The sequence below is a fragment of the Zonotrichia albicollis genome, chromosome 28, assembly GCF_047830755.1.
Source record: "Zonotrichia albicollis isolate bZonAlb1 chromosome 28, bZonAlb1.hap1, whole genome shotgun sequence".
NCBI classification, from domain to species: domain Eukaryota; kingdom Metazoa; phylum Chordata; class Aves; order Passeriformes; family Passerellidae; genus Zonotrichia; species Zonotrichia albicollis.
Window position 1 is genome coordinate 6,233,304 of NC_133846.1, and position 17,666 is coordinate 6,250,969.

The 17,666-nt window shown below is 51.3% G+C and overlaps 1 protein-coding gene across 1 annotated transcript; it reads right to left on the minus strand.

The window, feature by feature from the left end:
• Window positions 1–150: 150 nt before the first annotated feature.
• Window positions 151–17,296, minus strand: PTPN22 (protein tyrosine phosphatase non-receptor type 22). The gene is made up of 21 exons (XM_026796857.2): window positions 17,069–17,296; window positions 14,800–14,908; window positions 13,897–13,973; window positions 12,302–12,397; window positions 12,054–12,092; window positions 11,599–11,670; window positions 11,463–11,522; window positions 10,942–11,084; window positions 9,397–9,463; window positions 8,633–8,710; window positions 8,033–8,125; window positions 6,688–6,764; window positions 5,036–5,766; window positions 4,492–4,587; window positions 4,235–4,365; window positions 3,517–3,544; window positions 2,970–3,050; window positions 2,583–2,686; window positions 1,929–1,959; window positions 1,740–1,817; window positions 151–1,442 (listed from the first exon to the last, which is right to left on the minus strand). The coding sequence occupies exons 1-21, from the start codon at window positions 17,153–17,155 to the stop codon at window positions 1,378–1,380; spliced, it is 2,343 nt and encodes a 780-aa protein (XP_026652658.2). The 5' UTR covers window positions 17,156–17,296; the 3' UTR covers window positions 151–1,377.
• Window positions 17,297–17,666: the final 370 nt, after the last annotated feature.

Below are 17,666 nucleotides of genomic sequence, written 5' to 3' on the forward strand. Positions count from 1 at the left end.
CGCCGCCGCGCACGCGCCGCCGCGGGGCACCCTGGGACTCGTAGTTCGGGGGCGGGGCCAGGGGCGCGTGCGCGCTGCGCGGGTCACGTGGGCGGCGGGAGGAGGGCGGGAAAGTGCTGAGGGAGCGCGGGGTTGGAGAGTGCGCAGGGATAAAAACTTTTATTTTAGTGGCGTTTGTCGCTTGTTCTAAAGTGCTTCATCCATTAAACACCGGCCGCGGGGTGCTGCCGAGGCTTTCCCCCTAAGGGAGATGATGTGGAGTTGTTGGAGCGAGCCTAAGGAGGACATCCCTGCCCATGGCAGTGGGATGGAATAAAATCATTGAATCATAGAATGTAAAGGGTTAGGAGGGAGCTTAAAAATCTCGTTTCACCCACTGCCATGGGCTGGGGCACCTTCCACCACAGCAGGTTGCTCCAAACCCTGTCCAGCTGAGTTTTCCATTCCAGCAGTGGTCAGCAGATTCTTCTTGACCAAATTCCCCAAATCCCACCTTGGCTGGTGGGGTATTTTGGTGTTTGGGGTTTTTTTTTACCCCGTCTATACAGGAAACAAATAATATAAAGCAATGTTCATCTTTATCCCTCCCCACTGATCAGGGGAATCTTTTGAGGAATCTGGCAAGAAATCTCATCTTCCCCATTCCCACATGAAACTCTGTGCTGGAGAGTCACAAATCCTTGAAAACAGCATTGTTTAAAATACAATAATATTTTCCTTGCTGTCGTGGTGTTTTGGGAATTTTTTTTCCCAGATAGAAGAGCAGCTGGGTCAGCCACTTGTGCAGTTACACCAGGTTTTTTTCCACGGGATCAATCTCCATCTTAAGTCTTATTGCCCCAAAATCCAGACAAATGCTCTGATTCACTCAGATGGGGAAAAAACCCGAAATATATATATATATATATATATTATTTCTAGAATTTGGGATGCTAATTCCCTCGTAGTCCAAGTAATGTAAACATTTCAGTGTCTTTGATTGAAGTAGACCTATAAACATGAGAGAGGGTCTGGATCACTTCTCTCTGCTCCGTTGGCTTTCCAGAGTTCATTCCAGAGCCTTCACTGAGTCCCATCATCAGTTTATGCTCAAATCCATCCTTTTGAAGTGATTACATTCCAAAACATGACAAAAATATGTCCCTCCTTAGGATAAAACTTGTATTCCAAGGTTAACTGAAAGCTGCTGGTACTTTTGCATTCTTGACTTTAAAACTCCGGTTTTAAATTCAGTGAATGTGCAAGTAGTGCCTGAGCTGCCAATACCGTGTAACAGCTTTGGATGTGTTTATTTTGGTGGAAGCTTCACTGGGATGGGCATTCCAAGTATTTCAGGATGATTTCACAAATCTGCAGCGCCAAGTCTGTAAAATACATCTAAATATTCCATGCTGGGGGTGGATTTCTTGGTCCTTTAGGTTTTGAGAATCGATTTGCAAAGCCTAGGAAGAAATTATATGTTTTTTAATGCAACAAATTCAGTATGGTACAGATGCTGATTTTGTAATCCCTTAAAATAACACAGGAATTGAAAACACTTGCAATTTCAGATCTTTCCCAAGTGTTAAGATCTGACGGAAAAGCAACATCTCGTAGTTGCAAATAAAGTTGTAAATGTGTAAAAACTATATGTGTAAAACCCAATGAGCATTATTTGAAATATTTGTAAGTGTTCTGCCTGGCATTTAGACTTCCAAGAACCAGGTTCTTCCTACCAAAACATGAAGAGCAAAACATACCAAAATTAAGGAAGGACCTTGGAGAGTTTGTTGGGGCAGGTTCTGATGATTTTGTCAGTGAAGATGGACTGCAGATGCCTAGAAATAAAAAATGATAAAAATAATAAAAACTGGAGCAGCTGGTCACTGGTCCCACACATTTAAACACTTGCTTAAAGCCTTTGCAAAGATATTGGCCTGAAAACTTACTTTTTTTCACATTTTTCAATATTTTCAAGCTCTGTAAAAAAAAAAATAGAAAAAGGCTTGTTGGAAAAAATGTGTGAAGCAATGGAGCAGCTACTAATGGGAATTTGCTGGTAATGCACATGTATAAAAACACTGATAAATGTCCATGTATAAATAGATTAGCTACTGTGGGAATTCACTGGTAAATGTACAAGCATTATATTTCATAAAAAATAAACTTTGTGCCACTCTCTTTGGCTTTTTCCTTGTCATCCCCAAAGCCTCCAGTTTGTATTTTCCTTGCTGTTTTCCTCCAGAGCTTTTCTGTTGCACCATGACACCCCAAAGAACAATCTCACAGGAATAATTTACAGCAGGCTCAGCAAGAGGATGCTGGCAATGGTTCTGTCCTTGCAGGATGGACTCAGGGGCGACTTTTTCCCAGAGGAGCTGGGACCCCAGGTGGATGGAGTGCCAAAGCTGGGTTTCTCTGTTCCCAGTGCAGACAGGGTGGGTGTTTGCACTTCTACACCAGAATATTTTTATTATTCTTGTTTTCTTGCCCTGAACACAAGCACTCTCAAAGCAGGCCCTGTTCCCCAGTGAGAAAGCAGCACCAGCTGGGCCAGAGCCCTTCTCTCTCCTTTTTTCCCCCACACCTTTTGTTTCTTTTACCTTGCTCCTCCTGAAGCATTTAATGAGTTCTTTGGATGATGTTCCTGAGCCCTTGTTCTCCAAACCTGCAGGACTTGAGGAATTTCTTGCAGCAGGCTGGAGACCTGGGAACATACATCATATGTACATTTTCAGTGGTCATTCACAAACCCTCCTGCTTTTTTTCCAAGTGCTTTGTTGCTGCTTTTCATCTCCTCTAATGCAGCACTTCTAGAAATTTTCTGCAGGTTCCCTACTTGTGTTTATTTGCTGAGCTCTCCTGCAGGGAAGTGCTGAAGCACTACCTGGTAGTGCTTTGAACAAGTGGGTCACACTCTCAGGAACCTCCAGGCTTAGGTGTGAGTGTGAAAACTCAGTCAGATCCTGAGAAAAGAGCTCAGCACTCACTTGCTGCCTCAGCAAGAACAAACGACTCCGGGGTTCTTTCAGGAAGCGGAGGAGGAGAATTGGAGCGATCCTGGGCTGTCTCTGAGAAAGAAAAGATAAAAGAGTTGATTACCTAGCTTAAAAGTAATATATATTTATATTTATATTTATATTTATATTTATATTTATATTTATATTTATATTTATATTTATATTTATATTTATGTTTATGTTTATTTTATTTTTATATTTATATTTTTTAGAAGCAACCAGCTGATCTCAGTTGCCTCAAAGGAAACACACGACATGCAGACAAAGAGGAGGCTGCAAGGGACATCCTCATGAACAGGATGAGGCAGGAGCTGATTAGGAAACATAAAACTACCAGTTCACTTGTTTGCAGAACTGTTTAGTTCTGGTTAGAACTATTTAGTTGCAGAACTATTTAGCAACAATTTCCGTTGCACTGAGCACAGATCCTAAACACATTTGCTAGATAAAGCAGTTTCAGGAAAAAAGCAGGTCTTAATTCCAAAGATTAAGATTAATTCCAGCTTTTAACTTATACCTGTTTGTGGGCTCCAAAGCTTCACACTCTGGAAACAAAACACAAGGCAGGTATTTAAAATTCCCACATCCAAATGTTGTTTTCTTGCACACAAGGAAGCCAGAGAAGAGGAAAGGATGTGATGTGCAAACACCCTCCCACACACACCTCCACACTTGTGTAGAGGAAGACAGACTTGTGCCTCATTCTTCACTTCACAGAGCTGTCACTCAGCTAAGGGATCACCAACAGAAGCCTGGATTTTGTTCAGCTCCTGTTGGTTCCACAGGGCTGGTGAAGCTCAGCAGAACACAAATGTCCTGTGTTCATTATCCTTCTCTAAATGAGGGACAATGTGTTTATTACCCTATACTGGTCTTAGAATCCCAAAAAATAATGTTTGGAGTAAAGTAGATGTTGTTAAGAAGGGGCTGGACTGAGACCCCATCTTCTTTCCAATCCTGAGCCCTGAAATCATTGGAAGTGTTCAAGGCCAGGTTGGACAGGGCTTGGAGCAACGTGGTCTAGTGGAAGGTGTCCCTGCCCATGGCTGGGGTATGGAATGGGATTTTCGTAAGAGTCCCTTCCAACCCAAACTATTCCATGATTCTGAGATTCTATTAAATAATTTATGGCAAGTACAAAGTGCCAAAAACTAGAGTCTTTCTCACAGAAGGAAATGTGGTGAGGAGATTGGCATAGGAATAGTGACAGAAAAGAGGTAAAATGCCACTTGTACCTTACACGGTCTCAGTCTCACAGGGTCATGGAACCCCTTTGAGTGAGACTCACCACTCCACTCCCACGAGGTTCCAATATTTGGATTTCTGTCTGGAATCTGGAAACCTGGTGTGGCCTGAGGAAATTGCCCTGGAAGCAGTTGAACACAGAGAGATCATTCCTCATCCCTCACTGCCAGATGCTACAGAGCCACCCCGATGTTGGGTGAGCCCCCAGTGCTGCTGAGCCCCACATTCAATGTTGGTCATCACTCACCTGGCTCACTGGCCACAATGAAGGACTCGGGGGTGCGCTGGGGCAGGGGTGGAGGAGCATCATCATCATCATCATCATCAGGCTGTGACAGGGGGGCTGGTTGGAGAGGCACAGACAGGTTACTGGCATGGCAGGACATGAGAGGACATGAGAGGACTGCTGTGTAGGGGAGGGGGCTGCTCCTGCCCTGCACCACACCAGAGATTGGGGTTAAACACCTCTAAACTGTGGCTAAACATCCAAATAACTCCCAGCACCAACTGCACGAGGAAAATGAGCATAACCCAGCACAGAGCCAGGCATGCAGCTGGTGGCTCTGCTGCTGCTTGGCTTGGGCTGCACCTCCCAGGACTCCCCAAGACACTGGGATAACGAGCATGTCTTTGTGAAATCAGTTGTTCCCTCAGCTCCCATGAGAGCCCAGTCCTGAGGAGCAGCTACAGCCCTGCCTGGACACCAGATGACCACACCAGCCACTCCCTCCAGCCGGCCCCAGTCCAGAGTGACCCGATCCCAAGTGTCCCCTTGTCCCAGCAGCACTCACCCGAGGAGCAGATCCTCTGCTGGTCCAGGGGAGCCTGCTGGGGTGATGGGGAGCTGCCTGTGCTGGGCTCTAGGGGGGCACTGGCAGAGCACGGAGGGAGGAGCTCGTCCTGCCCCCCCAGAAAGGGGAACACGGGGGACACAGGGTCGTCTGGAGACAGTGATGAGAAGTAGGGGTCTTCTGCTGAGCACAGGGAAGGGTGAGGGCATTGCCCCTGCTTCCTGCGGCCTGAGGGGGCACCTGCTGCTCGTCTGGAGGGGTGCAGGTCCGCAGGGGAAAATCCATCCTGGAAGCTCGAGTGACCTTTTGGCCGCTGGGTACTCCAAACCGGCTTGGCATCCCCTGCATCCCATTCCCAGCCCTCGCCCTGCTGCCCCAGGCCTAGAGGGGTCGATACAGTCCATGCCAGAGGTGCCCTGGCACCAGGTGCCCTCCTGCCTGCTCCCTTTGGCTCCAGCTCCAGCTCCAGCTCCCAGCTGCTGCGTTTCTGAGGGGCACCCCCAGCACCCCAGGGCTCGCCAGCAGCTGCCTTGGTGCAGCTGGACAAGTTCAGAGCCCCGAAGGAGATGGCCTGTCTGATGGGGGGCACTCTGCTGGCAGAGCTGGGCTGTGCCCCCGGGGCACACAGCGAGGGCAGGGACGCTTTGCTCTGTGCCTCAGGAGGGAGATGTTGGTGCTTGTCCTGCTGTGGAGGGAGGTGTTGGTGTGGGGTCTGCTCCTCTGGCTCTGAGCTGCAGGAAAAGCACAATAAAGTGTGGAGTGAGAGCCATGGAGGGCTCAGAAAGAGTTAGCCCACAGCACTGCTGCCAGGAGCAATTCCCTCAGGAATGCAGAGCCCAGCCTGGAGCAAGGCTGTGCTCCATTCTCCATTTCAACACCATGAAATGGTGAACAGGGAAGGCCCCTTTATGTCAGTAAACTGAATAATAAAGCAAAATTATTTACAGAAAGGAGACACTGCAATCCCAACCATGTCCGCAGAGAGATCCCACCACCCCTGGAAGCTGCTGGCATTGGGAAGCTGCATCCTCAGGGTTGCTGCTCCTGCAGCAAGGGGCACTGGGGTGGAATGTGCAGATGGGAGATGGGATCAGTGTGGGGGCATTCCATGGCAGGCAGAGGGCTGGGATAATCCAACCTCCATGTTCATGAGACTTTTTAATACTCTTTTATACTTTTTTATACTGTTTTCAATTCATATGTGAAACACTGGGTGACACAAAGCCCAGGGCAGAAGGAGGGGACAGATAATGGCACACAGGCTGAGACACATCAGTGAGAAGTGCGGGAATTATTAGGAAATTAGGAAAAGTTTCTTCACTGGTGATGAGGCATTGCAACAGGCTGCCCAGGGAAGTGGTGGACACACCATCCATGGAAGTGCTCATCAAACACATCCATGTGGCACTTGGGGACATGGCTTAGTGTTGGACCTGGCAGTTAATGGTTGGGCTTGGTGGTCTCAGAAGACTTTTCCAACCTTTATGATTCCATGAATTATGTTAGGAACAAACGTGAGAGTCAAAATGGAACTCAGGGGAGGCAGCAGATCCTGAGAGATAAAATGTTTTAGAGCACACATTGAGAAGTTCATCTCTGCAATCGTGTGGGTGACTGCAAATACCAGCCAGGGATATTGTGCTGGGACTTACCAGGTGAGTGAGCTCAGGCCATAAATGTCCTCCACTGGAGTCAGGACTGGCTTGGCTGCAGGATGCCCTGCTCCTTCCTGGGGAAAGGAAATGTTTGCAAACAGGAGTGAGGAGGCAGAATGTAAAGAACACCAACGTGCTGCTTCAGGAGCTGGGATTTATGCCAAATGCTTCTAATTACTAAAGCTCTTGGGAAATGACACCAAGGTGGAGCTGAAAACTGCAGGCAGAACTTTCTGAAGAGCAACTCTGCCAGCACCTTTCTGAAATGAGAGTGCAGCGAGCCCCACAACCATCCAGCTGTGCCAAACAGCTGGCAGGCAGCCTGTGCAGACACTTTGCCTTCAGGAGCCCACACTGGGCAAGCTGGGTGCTGGTTTTGTGCATGACACCAGCTCATGGCCATCCCCGTGCTCTGCACAGTGTCCCCAGAGCACAGGGAGGTTTAGGGGGGCGAGAGGTTTGGGCAAGAGCTGCAAAACCACATCCTGACTTGAAAAGCCCTCTGCATTTTGTGTCAGCCCTGTGTGACCTTTGCTCACAGACTGTCCTTAACCAGTCCAAAAAGGCTTTTTCCAGTTCTTTTCTCACTCAGCTCTGGCTTGGAATGGTAAAACTGAGGCACGAGTCCCATGGCAGCATCCCCTTCCCAATTTTTGAGATAAAAGTTTCTGACAAAATGAGCTCACAGTGACCTTCCAGGCTTTGCTGTGATGCATTTACTTTCCTGAATTTGATGCAGTGAGGCTCATGTCAGCAGCCACAGAACAGAAAGAGCAAAGAAAACCTCAACCAGAGAGATTTTGGCTATTCCTGTTAATATGCAACTTCACACCAAGACCACATTTCTTTTCCTCAGAGTTGTAACAGATTTGTGAGACTTGGCTGTGTTTTTTACAAGATATTTCCCCCTATGCCCTCCCACAGCCAGGCTGTAGTGCTGATTCCCTCACTAGCATACATTCAGCCTCACTGCCTTGGGATCCCAAACTTCCCAACCTGGTCTGAAAATCCCTCCAGTTTCACCGGCACATCCCCAGGGAAATCAGTCAGTCCTGTAGAAAATTCATGCTGTTCTATTCACACACGACATTAAACAATAGTAAAAATACGTAGAGAATAGAAAATTATTTTGAGACTGAAGAAAATCTAGGTCTTGTTTGTGACAAGCATTGCACATTGAGGGGAAGAGCTGGATTCTCATGGGTTAATGTCAAAAGAGGCAGTTTGGATATCAAGTGGAGTAGAAAATATGGGAATTCACCCCAGATCTGCAGCAGGAATTGAGGTTAGAGCTGGAGTGCCCAGACTGCAAGAGGCAGTGTGTTTGTCCTGGCACTTTTACCTGTGAAGCAGCAGAATCTTTCTGGGCATCGAGTGCTTGAATCTGCCTTCTGAAGAGCTCAATCACGGCGTCATAAACCAGCTCATACTGCTCCTGCATTCCAGACAGACAGACAGAAACTGTGACAGCCAGCACCTGAGGGACCTGTGAATGGCCACCGCTCCCCAAGCAAGCATCATCCTGAGAGAAGGTGCCTTTCCTGTCCGTCAGCAGGGTGTGAATTTTGAGAAGATGCAGAAGCCACAACTCTCACAGGGCTCACACTGAGGCATTTGGGGGCTTTTGGGTGTGCAAACAGCACTGTTCTGCATTGAGCTTCCTCTTCAGTCTGTTGCAGCTGAGGAAAGTTCCCACTTTACTGCCTGGACAGTCCCTGGTTTCACAGTGTAAGCATTTGATAAATCCCACTGTGAGTGCTGGCCCAGCTGTCCACAAGAAAACGCTCAGCTACCAAATCAGCTTCTGCCAAATCATTGTTCTGCTCAGAAAAGGGACTTGGCACAACATCTCCACACCCAGCAGCAGCACTGCTCTGGGTTTCCCTGCTGTGGGAAAGGTGAGGGGCCAGCATGGAGCAGTGGTGACCTTCCCCAAACACACCTTGGTCTGCACTATGCAGGGTCGCTGTGTGCGCATCTCCTGGATCAGGTTGAAAACACTGAAGTTCACTGGAACAATCTGGTGAGAAAGAGAAAAGACAAAATGGTTTTAAGCTAAAGGAGGAGAGATTTAGATTTAATATTGGGAAGGAATTCCTCCCTGTGAGGGTGGCCAGGCCCTGGCACAGGGTGCCCAGAGCAGCTGTGGCTGCCCCTGGATCCCTGCAAGTGTCCAAGGCCAGGCTGGACAGGAGGGACTGGAAAGAAAGGATTTTTAAGATCTTCCAACCCAAATTTTCAATGATTTCTCTGATAAAAATTACAGACAGGTCTAATTCCACAAAAATTCCAAGTCATGATGCAGTTCAGAGCACTGTCTGAAATCCAGGCCTGCTACTGCAAGGAGCTGGTTTGGAAACGCTGAATATCTGATGCGTGAATGTGGAGAGACAAACATAGACAGTAAATATGTATTGAAGAGTGAAGGTCAGCACAGGACCATGTGCTGTGAGCTGAGGGCCTGGTCAGAGTGAGCAGTGGAGGTGGACTCTGCCCCACTGGGGTGATGCTGCCAGTGCCTGGAGAGGGGTGGCACAAACTGGGCATAAACTGGGAGTGGGCAATCAGCACTTTGTCACTGCTGTTCTCCATGGGGAGCTCCCACTCCCCTGAAATCCCCCTGAGCACCGTCAGAGGGGCTGGAGGGCAGAGGGAGGGCTGGGGAGGGGGGCAGGGGGCATGGGGGGCACTGAGGCTGGCACTCACCCCGTCCTTCAGCAGCTTCTGGGTGTAGTCGATGGCACAGATGACACCGGTTCTGCCACAGCCAGCACTGCAATGACAGCACAGGGCACACCTGGGCACGGGGCACAGCCTGGGCACGGGGCACAGCTTGGGCACAGGGCACACCCTGGGCACGGGGCACACCTGGGCACGGGGCACAGCCTGGGCACGGGGCACAGCCTGGGCACAGGGCACACCTGGGCACGGGGCACACCTGGGCACGGGGCACAGCCTGGGCACGGGACACAGCCTGGGCACGAGGCACAGCCTGGGCATGGGGCACAGCCTGGGCACGAGGCACAGCCTGGGCACGAGGCACAGCCTGGGCATGGGGCACAGCCTGGGCACGGGGCACACCTGGGCACGAGGCACAGCCTGGGCACGAGGCACAGCCTGGGCATGGGGCACAGCCTGGGCACGGGGCACAGCCTGGGCAGGGGGCACACCTGGGCACGGGGCACAGCCTGGGCACGGAGCACACCTGGGCACGGGGCACAGCCTGGGCATGGGTCACAGCCTGGGCACGGGACACAGCCTGGGCACGGAGCACACCTGGGCACGGGGCACAGCCTGGGCACGGGGCACAGCCTGGGCACAGGGCACACCTGGGCACGGGGCACACCTGGGCACGGGGCACAGCCTGGGCACGGGGCACAGCCTGGGCATGGGGCACAGCCTGGGCACAGGGCACACCTGGGCACGGGGCACACCTGGGCACGGGGCACAGCCTGGGCACGGGGCACACCTGGGCACGGGACACAGCCTGGGCACGGGGCACAGCCTGGGCATGGGGCACACCTGGGCACGGGGCACAGCCTGGGCACGGGGCACAGCCTGGGCATGGGGCACAGCCTGGGCACGGGACACAGCCTGGGCACGGGGCACACCTGGGCACACTGTGCTTCTCACAGGGATGTTTGGAGAGCACCCACAGCCACCTGGGACCCTGCTGTCCCACACACATCCTGCAGCCCCACTCAGGGCTCTGCTGCACAGGGTAGGGTGCACAGCTCATGCCCTGAGCACAGCTCCCAGTCCCCCTGTGGTGACAGCCACTCGTGGGCATGGCCAGTGGTGTCTGTGACCCAGACAGTCTCACTCCCTGAAACGAGGGTGCAGCCAGCCAGGTTGGTCTCCTCTCCCAACTGACAAGGGACAGGACAAGGGGAAACAGCCTCAGGTTGCCCAAGGGGAGGTTCAGATTGCATATTAGGGAAAATTTCTCCACCAAAAGCATTGTCAAGCACTGGCACAGGCTGCCCAGGGCAGTGCTGAAGCCACCATTGAACAGATGTGTAAATGTGGCACCTGGGGACATGGTTTAGAGGTGGCCATGGCAGTGCTGGGCCAATGATTGGACTCAAGCATCTTAAGGGACTTTTCCAACCTAAACAATTCCATGGTTCTGTGATTCAACTGCTGGCCTGCTGCTCCCTCCTTCCCTGCCCCCTGTTCATGCTGGCTGTCCCCCTTTTCCCTTAGGGCTCCCCACAAGAGGAGCTTGGCTGTGGCAGCCAGCCCACCCACCTGCAGTGGATGCAGACAGGGACCCTGTCATCGGGCTGGTAGCAGCGAATGTCCCTGACCAGCTCCAGGATGGGCTGGATGGACGAGGGCACGTGGTGGTCTGGCCAGTTCTTGTAGTGGAAGTGGAAGATGGTGCGGGCTGCCTGCAGGAGAAGAGCGGTGCCAGGATCTGGGATGTCACCCAGCAAGGGGAGCTGGGTCTCTGCTCCATCCCCACTCCCATCTGCAGCAGCAGGCAAAGGGCAGAGCAGCAGTTTGCAGCTGGTTTTGCTGCAGGAGCTGTTTTATAACATCCTTAGCCCCACTTACCAGAGCCTGGTTTGCCATGGCTGACAAACAGCTTCAGAAACTGAGGTCTGAGTTAATGAATTTTTTACTTCCTTTGTTCCCTCAACTGCTGTCAAATCTAATTCAGCAGCCTGAGCAATGTAAAATTTTCTGCACAAAATGTACCATATTTTAATATATTATTTATATAACAAAAGCCAGGTACATTTTCTGCCTTGACCTTTCCTCCTTACCTCATTCAGGGTCACCTTTAAAGTTCTAATCACATACTCATTCCTCTTCTCCTCAGCCTCCTGCAGAAGAAGGGGTCAGAATCAGATTTTCTGTGGTGCCCTGGGGTGGGACAGGGTGCTGGGGGGCTGCACTCACACAGGTGATGGAGAAAGGGCCACAGTGCAGGGGGGAGCCGTCCACCTCCGCCCAGTACCGCTCACATTTCTTCTGTGGGGACAAGCACGATGTGTTTGGTTATTCCCCACTGGCCCTTTTTCACTTTTCAGGACAAAATTCACTCTGGGAAGAGGCTCAGCTCCAGCCTCACTTCCTTGGAGCTGCCACTGCTGGTTTTCCCTTTCCAGAGAGATTCCCTACGCTGCTGGAAATGGCTGAAGAATTTCATGGGATCACAGACTGGTTTGGTTGGAAAGGACCTTAAAGATCCTCTCCTTTCACCCTCTGCCATGGGCAGGAACATCTCCCAAGGACCATTTGCAGATGGAGACCCAGAAACCAGCTTATAACAAACAGAAATTGCTGTCACTGTGGGATTTAATAAAAATCTGCATCTCTCACCCTGCCCTGGCACGCTGTGACATGCTACTCACCTTCCCCATTTCAAACTCCATACAAGCCATGACCACGACCTGCAGGAAGAAGGCTCATTAGAAAAGGCTGAACATGAATTTCTTATCCAGGCAGCAAAATTAAACTCATCTCTTGTGGGTACTTATCAGTGATAAGGCAACTCTGAGGGCTGCCTTCCCCTGAGTCCCAACAAAGGACTTCTGGCTGGAAGGACAACTTTTCTTTAAGAAAAAGGACATTTATATCTAAATATAAATCTACACCTTACCAGGACTTCATACTCCCAAATCATCCTCCAAAAGTCAGTGACAGTGGTGGGCAGAGGACCCTGGGTTGCAATGTATGCTCTTGGCCCATAGACACCCTGGAACATTCAAACCAGACATGGACACATCTGTGCATAGTTCACCAGCAGAAATAAAGTCATTCCTTTCTCTGAATTCATTTCTACCTGCAAACCCATTAAGGATTTAGGAGGACTTTCATAGAATTGAGTTTTGGGCACATAGATTAATTCACATAGTGGTGTGCAAACCAAAGGCAGGGCCAAGCTGTGGAGCTGGGATGTGCTCCCAGAGACCAGCAGCAGCTCTTACAGCACCTCTGGGAGCTTGGAGGTGATGTGGCCACAGCTCTGTTGCTGATGGCTGAAGAATGAACTGTGATCCTGTTGGGAATCTTCTGCAGACAGGTTACACAGAGCCCTGGGCCACTGGTCACCATCATGGAGAATGAAGGGATCCATCCATCCATCTATCTATCTATCTATCTATCTATCTATCTATCTATCTATCCATCCATCCATCCATCCATCCATCCCTCCATCCATCCATCCATCCATCCATCCATCCATCCATCCATCCCTCCATCCATCCCTCCATCCATCCATCCATCCATCCATCCATCCATCCATCCATCCATCCCTCCATCCATCCATCCATCCCTCCATCCATCCCTCCATCCATCCATCCATCCATCCATCCATCCATCCATCCGTCCATCATCCATCCATCCATCCATCCATCATCCATCCATCCATCCATCATCCATCCATCCATCCATCCATCCATCCATCCATCCATCCATCCCTCCATCCATCCCTCCATCCATCCATCCATCCATCCATCCATCCATCCATCCATCCCTCCATCCATCCATCCATCCCTCCATCCATCCATCCATCCATCCATCCATCCATCCATCCATCCATCCATCCATCCATCCCTCCATCCATCCATCCATCCATCCCTCCATCCATCCATCCATCCATCCATCCATCCATCCCTCCATCCATCCATCCATCCATCCATCCATCCATCCATCCATCCATCCATCCGTCCATCATCCATCCATCCATCCATCCATCATCCATCCATCCATCCATCATCCATCCATCCATCCATCCATCCATCCATCCATCCATCAGAGGAGGGCTGCAGGCCCAGGACAGCCCAGGACTGGTGGAGCTGCACGTGGAGCCCTGTCCCACCCTGACCTGCCCTGCTGCTCGCCGCAGCCGTGCAGCCCTGCAGGGTTTCCTGCCTCTGCACTGCTCTCAGCCCAGGTGACTCTGGCCACCGGCAGTTTTGCGCCACTGTCACCCACCGAAGGCAGCAACGGCAACGAGGAAGTTGGGGCTGAGAACCACAAAGTGTTCCAGCCCCAGCATGAGTGTGTCCCTTGCCCTGCAGCCTCTGTGCTGCCCAGGGGGTTCTGGAGGGCTCCCTCATCTTCCTCCCTCAGTTACCCTTGAGCACAGCCCAGAAACTGCTGCAGAGCCCCCAGCCTGCTCCTCCTGGCACAACCCACCCAGGTGGCACCATCAACACCTTTGCAGGACAAGGCACCACAGAAGAGGCAAACCTTGATGAAGTTGGCATTGATGTAATGAGAGTCTGTGTCTGACGTAATCAGGGACAGCTGCACTCGGCTGTGGTCGACTGCAAAAGCAGGGGAAGGTGTCAGTGTCTGTCCCTCCAGGTCAGGGAGCCCCGCACATCCCCTCAGCCCTGCTGCCTGCACACACAGGGGATGGACAGGATCCTTGTGCAGAGTGGGGCAGGATTTAGGGGAGAGCTGCGGGAAATGCTGATCCCCTCTGCCCGTGCAAGCCAAACCCAAACCACCCAACAGCACCCCAGGCTCACGCCAGCTCTGTGGGGTCAGATACAGGGTTTGAAAGCTGGACCTGATCCTGGAGGTCTTTTCCAGCCTTAATGATTCTGTGATTTACTTTCTTTTCCAGGTTGGAATGGACAAAAGAGAGTCTGCTCTGGTGCTGGGACAGAGCCCTTTGGAGATCACTGCACCAAGGCAAGCCTCAGCAGGGTTTGCCTGTTATCTGCTTTGCACATCCTGGAGACATCACTGTCCAAAGGCCTTTGGATGCAAGTGGTTACAGTGCTAACCAGGAACTTGCAGGGATTATCACTGGAGGATGTGTTTCCTAGGGAATGGAAGTTCTTCTGTCTGTAGAAATACCACAGAATATCCTGAATTTGGAAAGGGCCCACCAGGATCATCGAGTCCAGCTCCCATTCCTGCACAGGACATCCCCAAAATCCCACCGTGTGCCTGACAGTGTTGATTGTGCCAAAATCCTCCAGAGCAGGCAAAGCCCTAAATCTGAGCAGCAGGACTCAAAGCCAACAGACAGCAGTGAGATGCTCTCACAGAACAGCTGTGCAGGCAGGCAGCAGAGAATGAGAACCAGAAAAGCAAGAAAAACAAAAGGCTGAGCAGGAGCAGATGCAATTTCCAACCTACAAGGTAAGATGTCCTTGTATCTGTTCTTCTTGACATTCTCTGGCTGCTCAGACGCTGCTGTAGGGTAGATTTTATCCGATCTGTACTTTGTTGACTGTGTCTTCAGCTTCTGTGATAAAAGAGTGGAACAAATTACAGCAGACGTGCTGCAGCCAGCTCACTACTGGAGAGCACACGAAGGTCTCCAGGGGTCACGTTTGCAACCACCATCAATTCTTTCCTGAGTGGCTTTGCTCAGAGCAAGAATAGAGACAGAACCTTCTGAGAGGCCTGTGAAGGATGGAAAGTGTGTGCTGAGGCAGTGCCCACACGTCGGCTTGTGAAGTGACAAAAGCGTCTCACGAGGGAGAGAGGCCCGGGGGAGCCTCTCAAACGGCACCCAGATCAGAGGAGTGACAATGTCAAAGCACCTTCAATGAATAATACCAGAAAAGACAGGTAAAAATCTATTGATTTTCCTCACTTTGGTGGAGATGCTCCCATCTGTAGCTGGAAGCAGCGATGCTCAAGTCACAAAGGGAGCAAAAGCAGCTGGAACAGTGGCTCCGTGGACTGGGGAAAGACAAGGAGTCCTGGGACAGACCCTCAGGGCTGCAAAGCTCTCATCTCTTTCATTTTAAGGATAAAGCTGCAGCACTCACAGGGAGTTAAAGCATCTTTCTCCTGGTAAAGCACAGAATTTTATTTCACTGCCCCCAGCTCCTAAATAACACACACTGTTTGTTACCAGTGCCCAGCAGTGCCCAGCTGTGAGACTACACAAACAGAAAAAGGAGATTCTAATGAAACCCTATCATTTACAGTAACATCACCACAATTTGCACATAAAAATGCTCGGTCCCACAAGGAGAGGGCAGGAATTGGGGTGGAGGAATGGCGTGAATATATCTGTCATGTTTGGAAATGAGCCAGCACGGTGGCCTGCTGAGGCTGCTGCCTTGCAAAAGCAGCCACAAATCAGGTGTCTTTGAGATCTTATCCCATTAAACAGGAAATGCAGCCTTGACCATTTCCAGCTGCCATTTTGGTCAGGAATGAACACATGAGGCTGCTGGAGCCAGCCTGAGCAGCAGGCTCAGAGCCCACAGCCTCACACACACAGACACGGGCAGAGAGAGGGGAAACTCAGCAGGCAGCGACAGCACTTTGTTCCATGGAACAACAGACTGTCACTGCAGGCTCAGATTAATCACTTCCCTCCACCCAGACACCTGGAAACCGAGCACTCAGCTTTCCCCAAGCGTTTGAAGGGCCAGATTTGCTGGTATGACAGAGCAGGGCTGGAGCTTGTGGAGACCCCTCGGTAACCCAGAGCCCACTGACATGGTCTGAGTGTTTGACACATCTCAGATCTCACAGTTTTACCCTTCCGTGTGCCTGTGAGAGCTGGGCAATGCCACTGCCTCTCAGAGCAGCCCAGCCAGCCTGTCAGAGCCTCCAGCTGATACACCAAGGGCCACCTCCAGCCACCAGCTTTTGCATTGGCATCTGAGCCTCACCCCTGGCACCCAAACCAAAAATATATCAGAGAGCTCACAGATTCAGGGCAATGCAGAGCACAGGGGGAGGTGGGAGCCATCAGCATTTTGTGCAGCTTTTGCCTTGAGGGAAGAAGAAAGCAGTTTCCAGGAGGGGCCAGGAGCACCGCACACAGATCCCAGAATGGTTTGGGTGGGAAGGGATCTTAAAGCTCATCTCATTCCACCCCCTGCCACAGGCAGGGACACCTGCTGCTGTCCCAGGTTGTTCCAAGCCCTTTCCACCCTGGCCTTGGACACCTCCAGGGATGGGGCAGCCACAGCTCCCTTGGGCAACCTGGGCTCTATAGAAACAAGGACGAGCCAAGGCAAGGCAAACCAGAGCTGCCTGGCAGGAGCTCGTGTGCCACAGGTCTGACAGATTGCAATGGGGAGAAGGGGCAGAGGCTCCATATTCCTCCCTGTGTCCCCAGTTGTGTCACCAGGGCCAGAGGCTCCAGATTCCTCCCTGTGTCCCCAGTTCTGTTACCAGGCAAAGTGAAACCATGTCCCAACAAGTGCATTCACCGAGCAGAAAACAGGAAGCACTCTGGTGATTAGTTAAAAAGCAAACAGTTCAAATGCAAATCACTAAATTTCTATCATGTCTTTACATTCCTCTCAGCCCAGTTAACTTCTAGGTATCTGCTGTGAAACCCCCAGAAAACCTCACTGTCCCAGGTTTGAGAGGTGACCGAGCGATTCCCCCCGACACGAGCTGAAACGCCGAGCCAAGCCTTGAGAGAACTCACCAAAAACTCCTCTGCAAACTCTCCTTTGTTGAGCTTCTTGCCCTGGGCCCTTTGCAGGTTGTGCTGCAGGATCTCCCTCTGGTCCATGGTGCCGCAGCGAGCCTGGCCTGGCCCTCCTGGGACGGGACATGTCAAGTGATCCGCAGCGGAAGGCGCCGCCGGGGAGAGCTGCTGTGGTTTTCTGACTTCATCACGGCCCCAGAGGAAATTAGTGCGTGGCAGATAATCCTGGTCAAACAGCACAGTGCACAGCACGGGGCCCTGGCACCCTCTGCTCAAACCTGCCCCACTTGGCACGGGGTGGGCAGCAAGGACAAGGGGAGGGACGTGCTGGACACCACCACCATCCCAATAAATTCCTTCAGCCATCACTGCTAGGGGTACCCAGGGGTGAGAACTGTGGCCCATTCACATCCCAAGGGCTTTGCTTCACCAGGAAGGCTTCAAGCCTGGAATGTGGCTGGAAGAGTCCATAAAACAGCGTGGAAAATGCACAGTTCCCCTTCACACATTTAACGTAGAATCCCAGAATGGTTTGGGCTGGAAAGGGCCTTAAAGCTCATCTGAATGGGCAGAGACACCTTCCACTATCCCAGCT

What these genes read in the sequence shown, in the direction of transcription:
- PTPN22 (XM_026796857.2), bottom strand. Translation starts at nt 17,155, where the DNA reads ATGGACCAGAGGGAGATCCTGCAGCACAACCTGCAAAGGGCCCAGGGC. An exon ending in TGAGACTGAGACCGTGTAAG is followed by an intron (nt 3,545 to 4,234) that starts GTACAAGTGGCA and finishes TTTTGTTTCCAG; the next exon opens with AGTGTGAAGCTTTGGAGCCC. An exon ending in AAGGTCCTTCCTTAATTTTG is followed by an intron (nt 1,443 to 1,739) that starts GTATGTTTTGCT and finishes ATTTCTTCCTAG; the next exon opens with GCTTTGCAAATCGATTCTCA.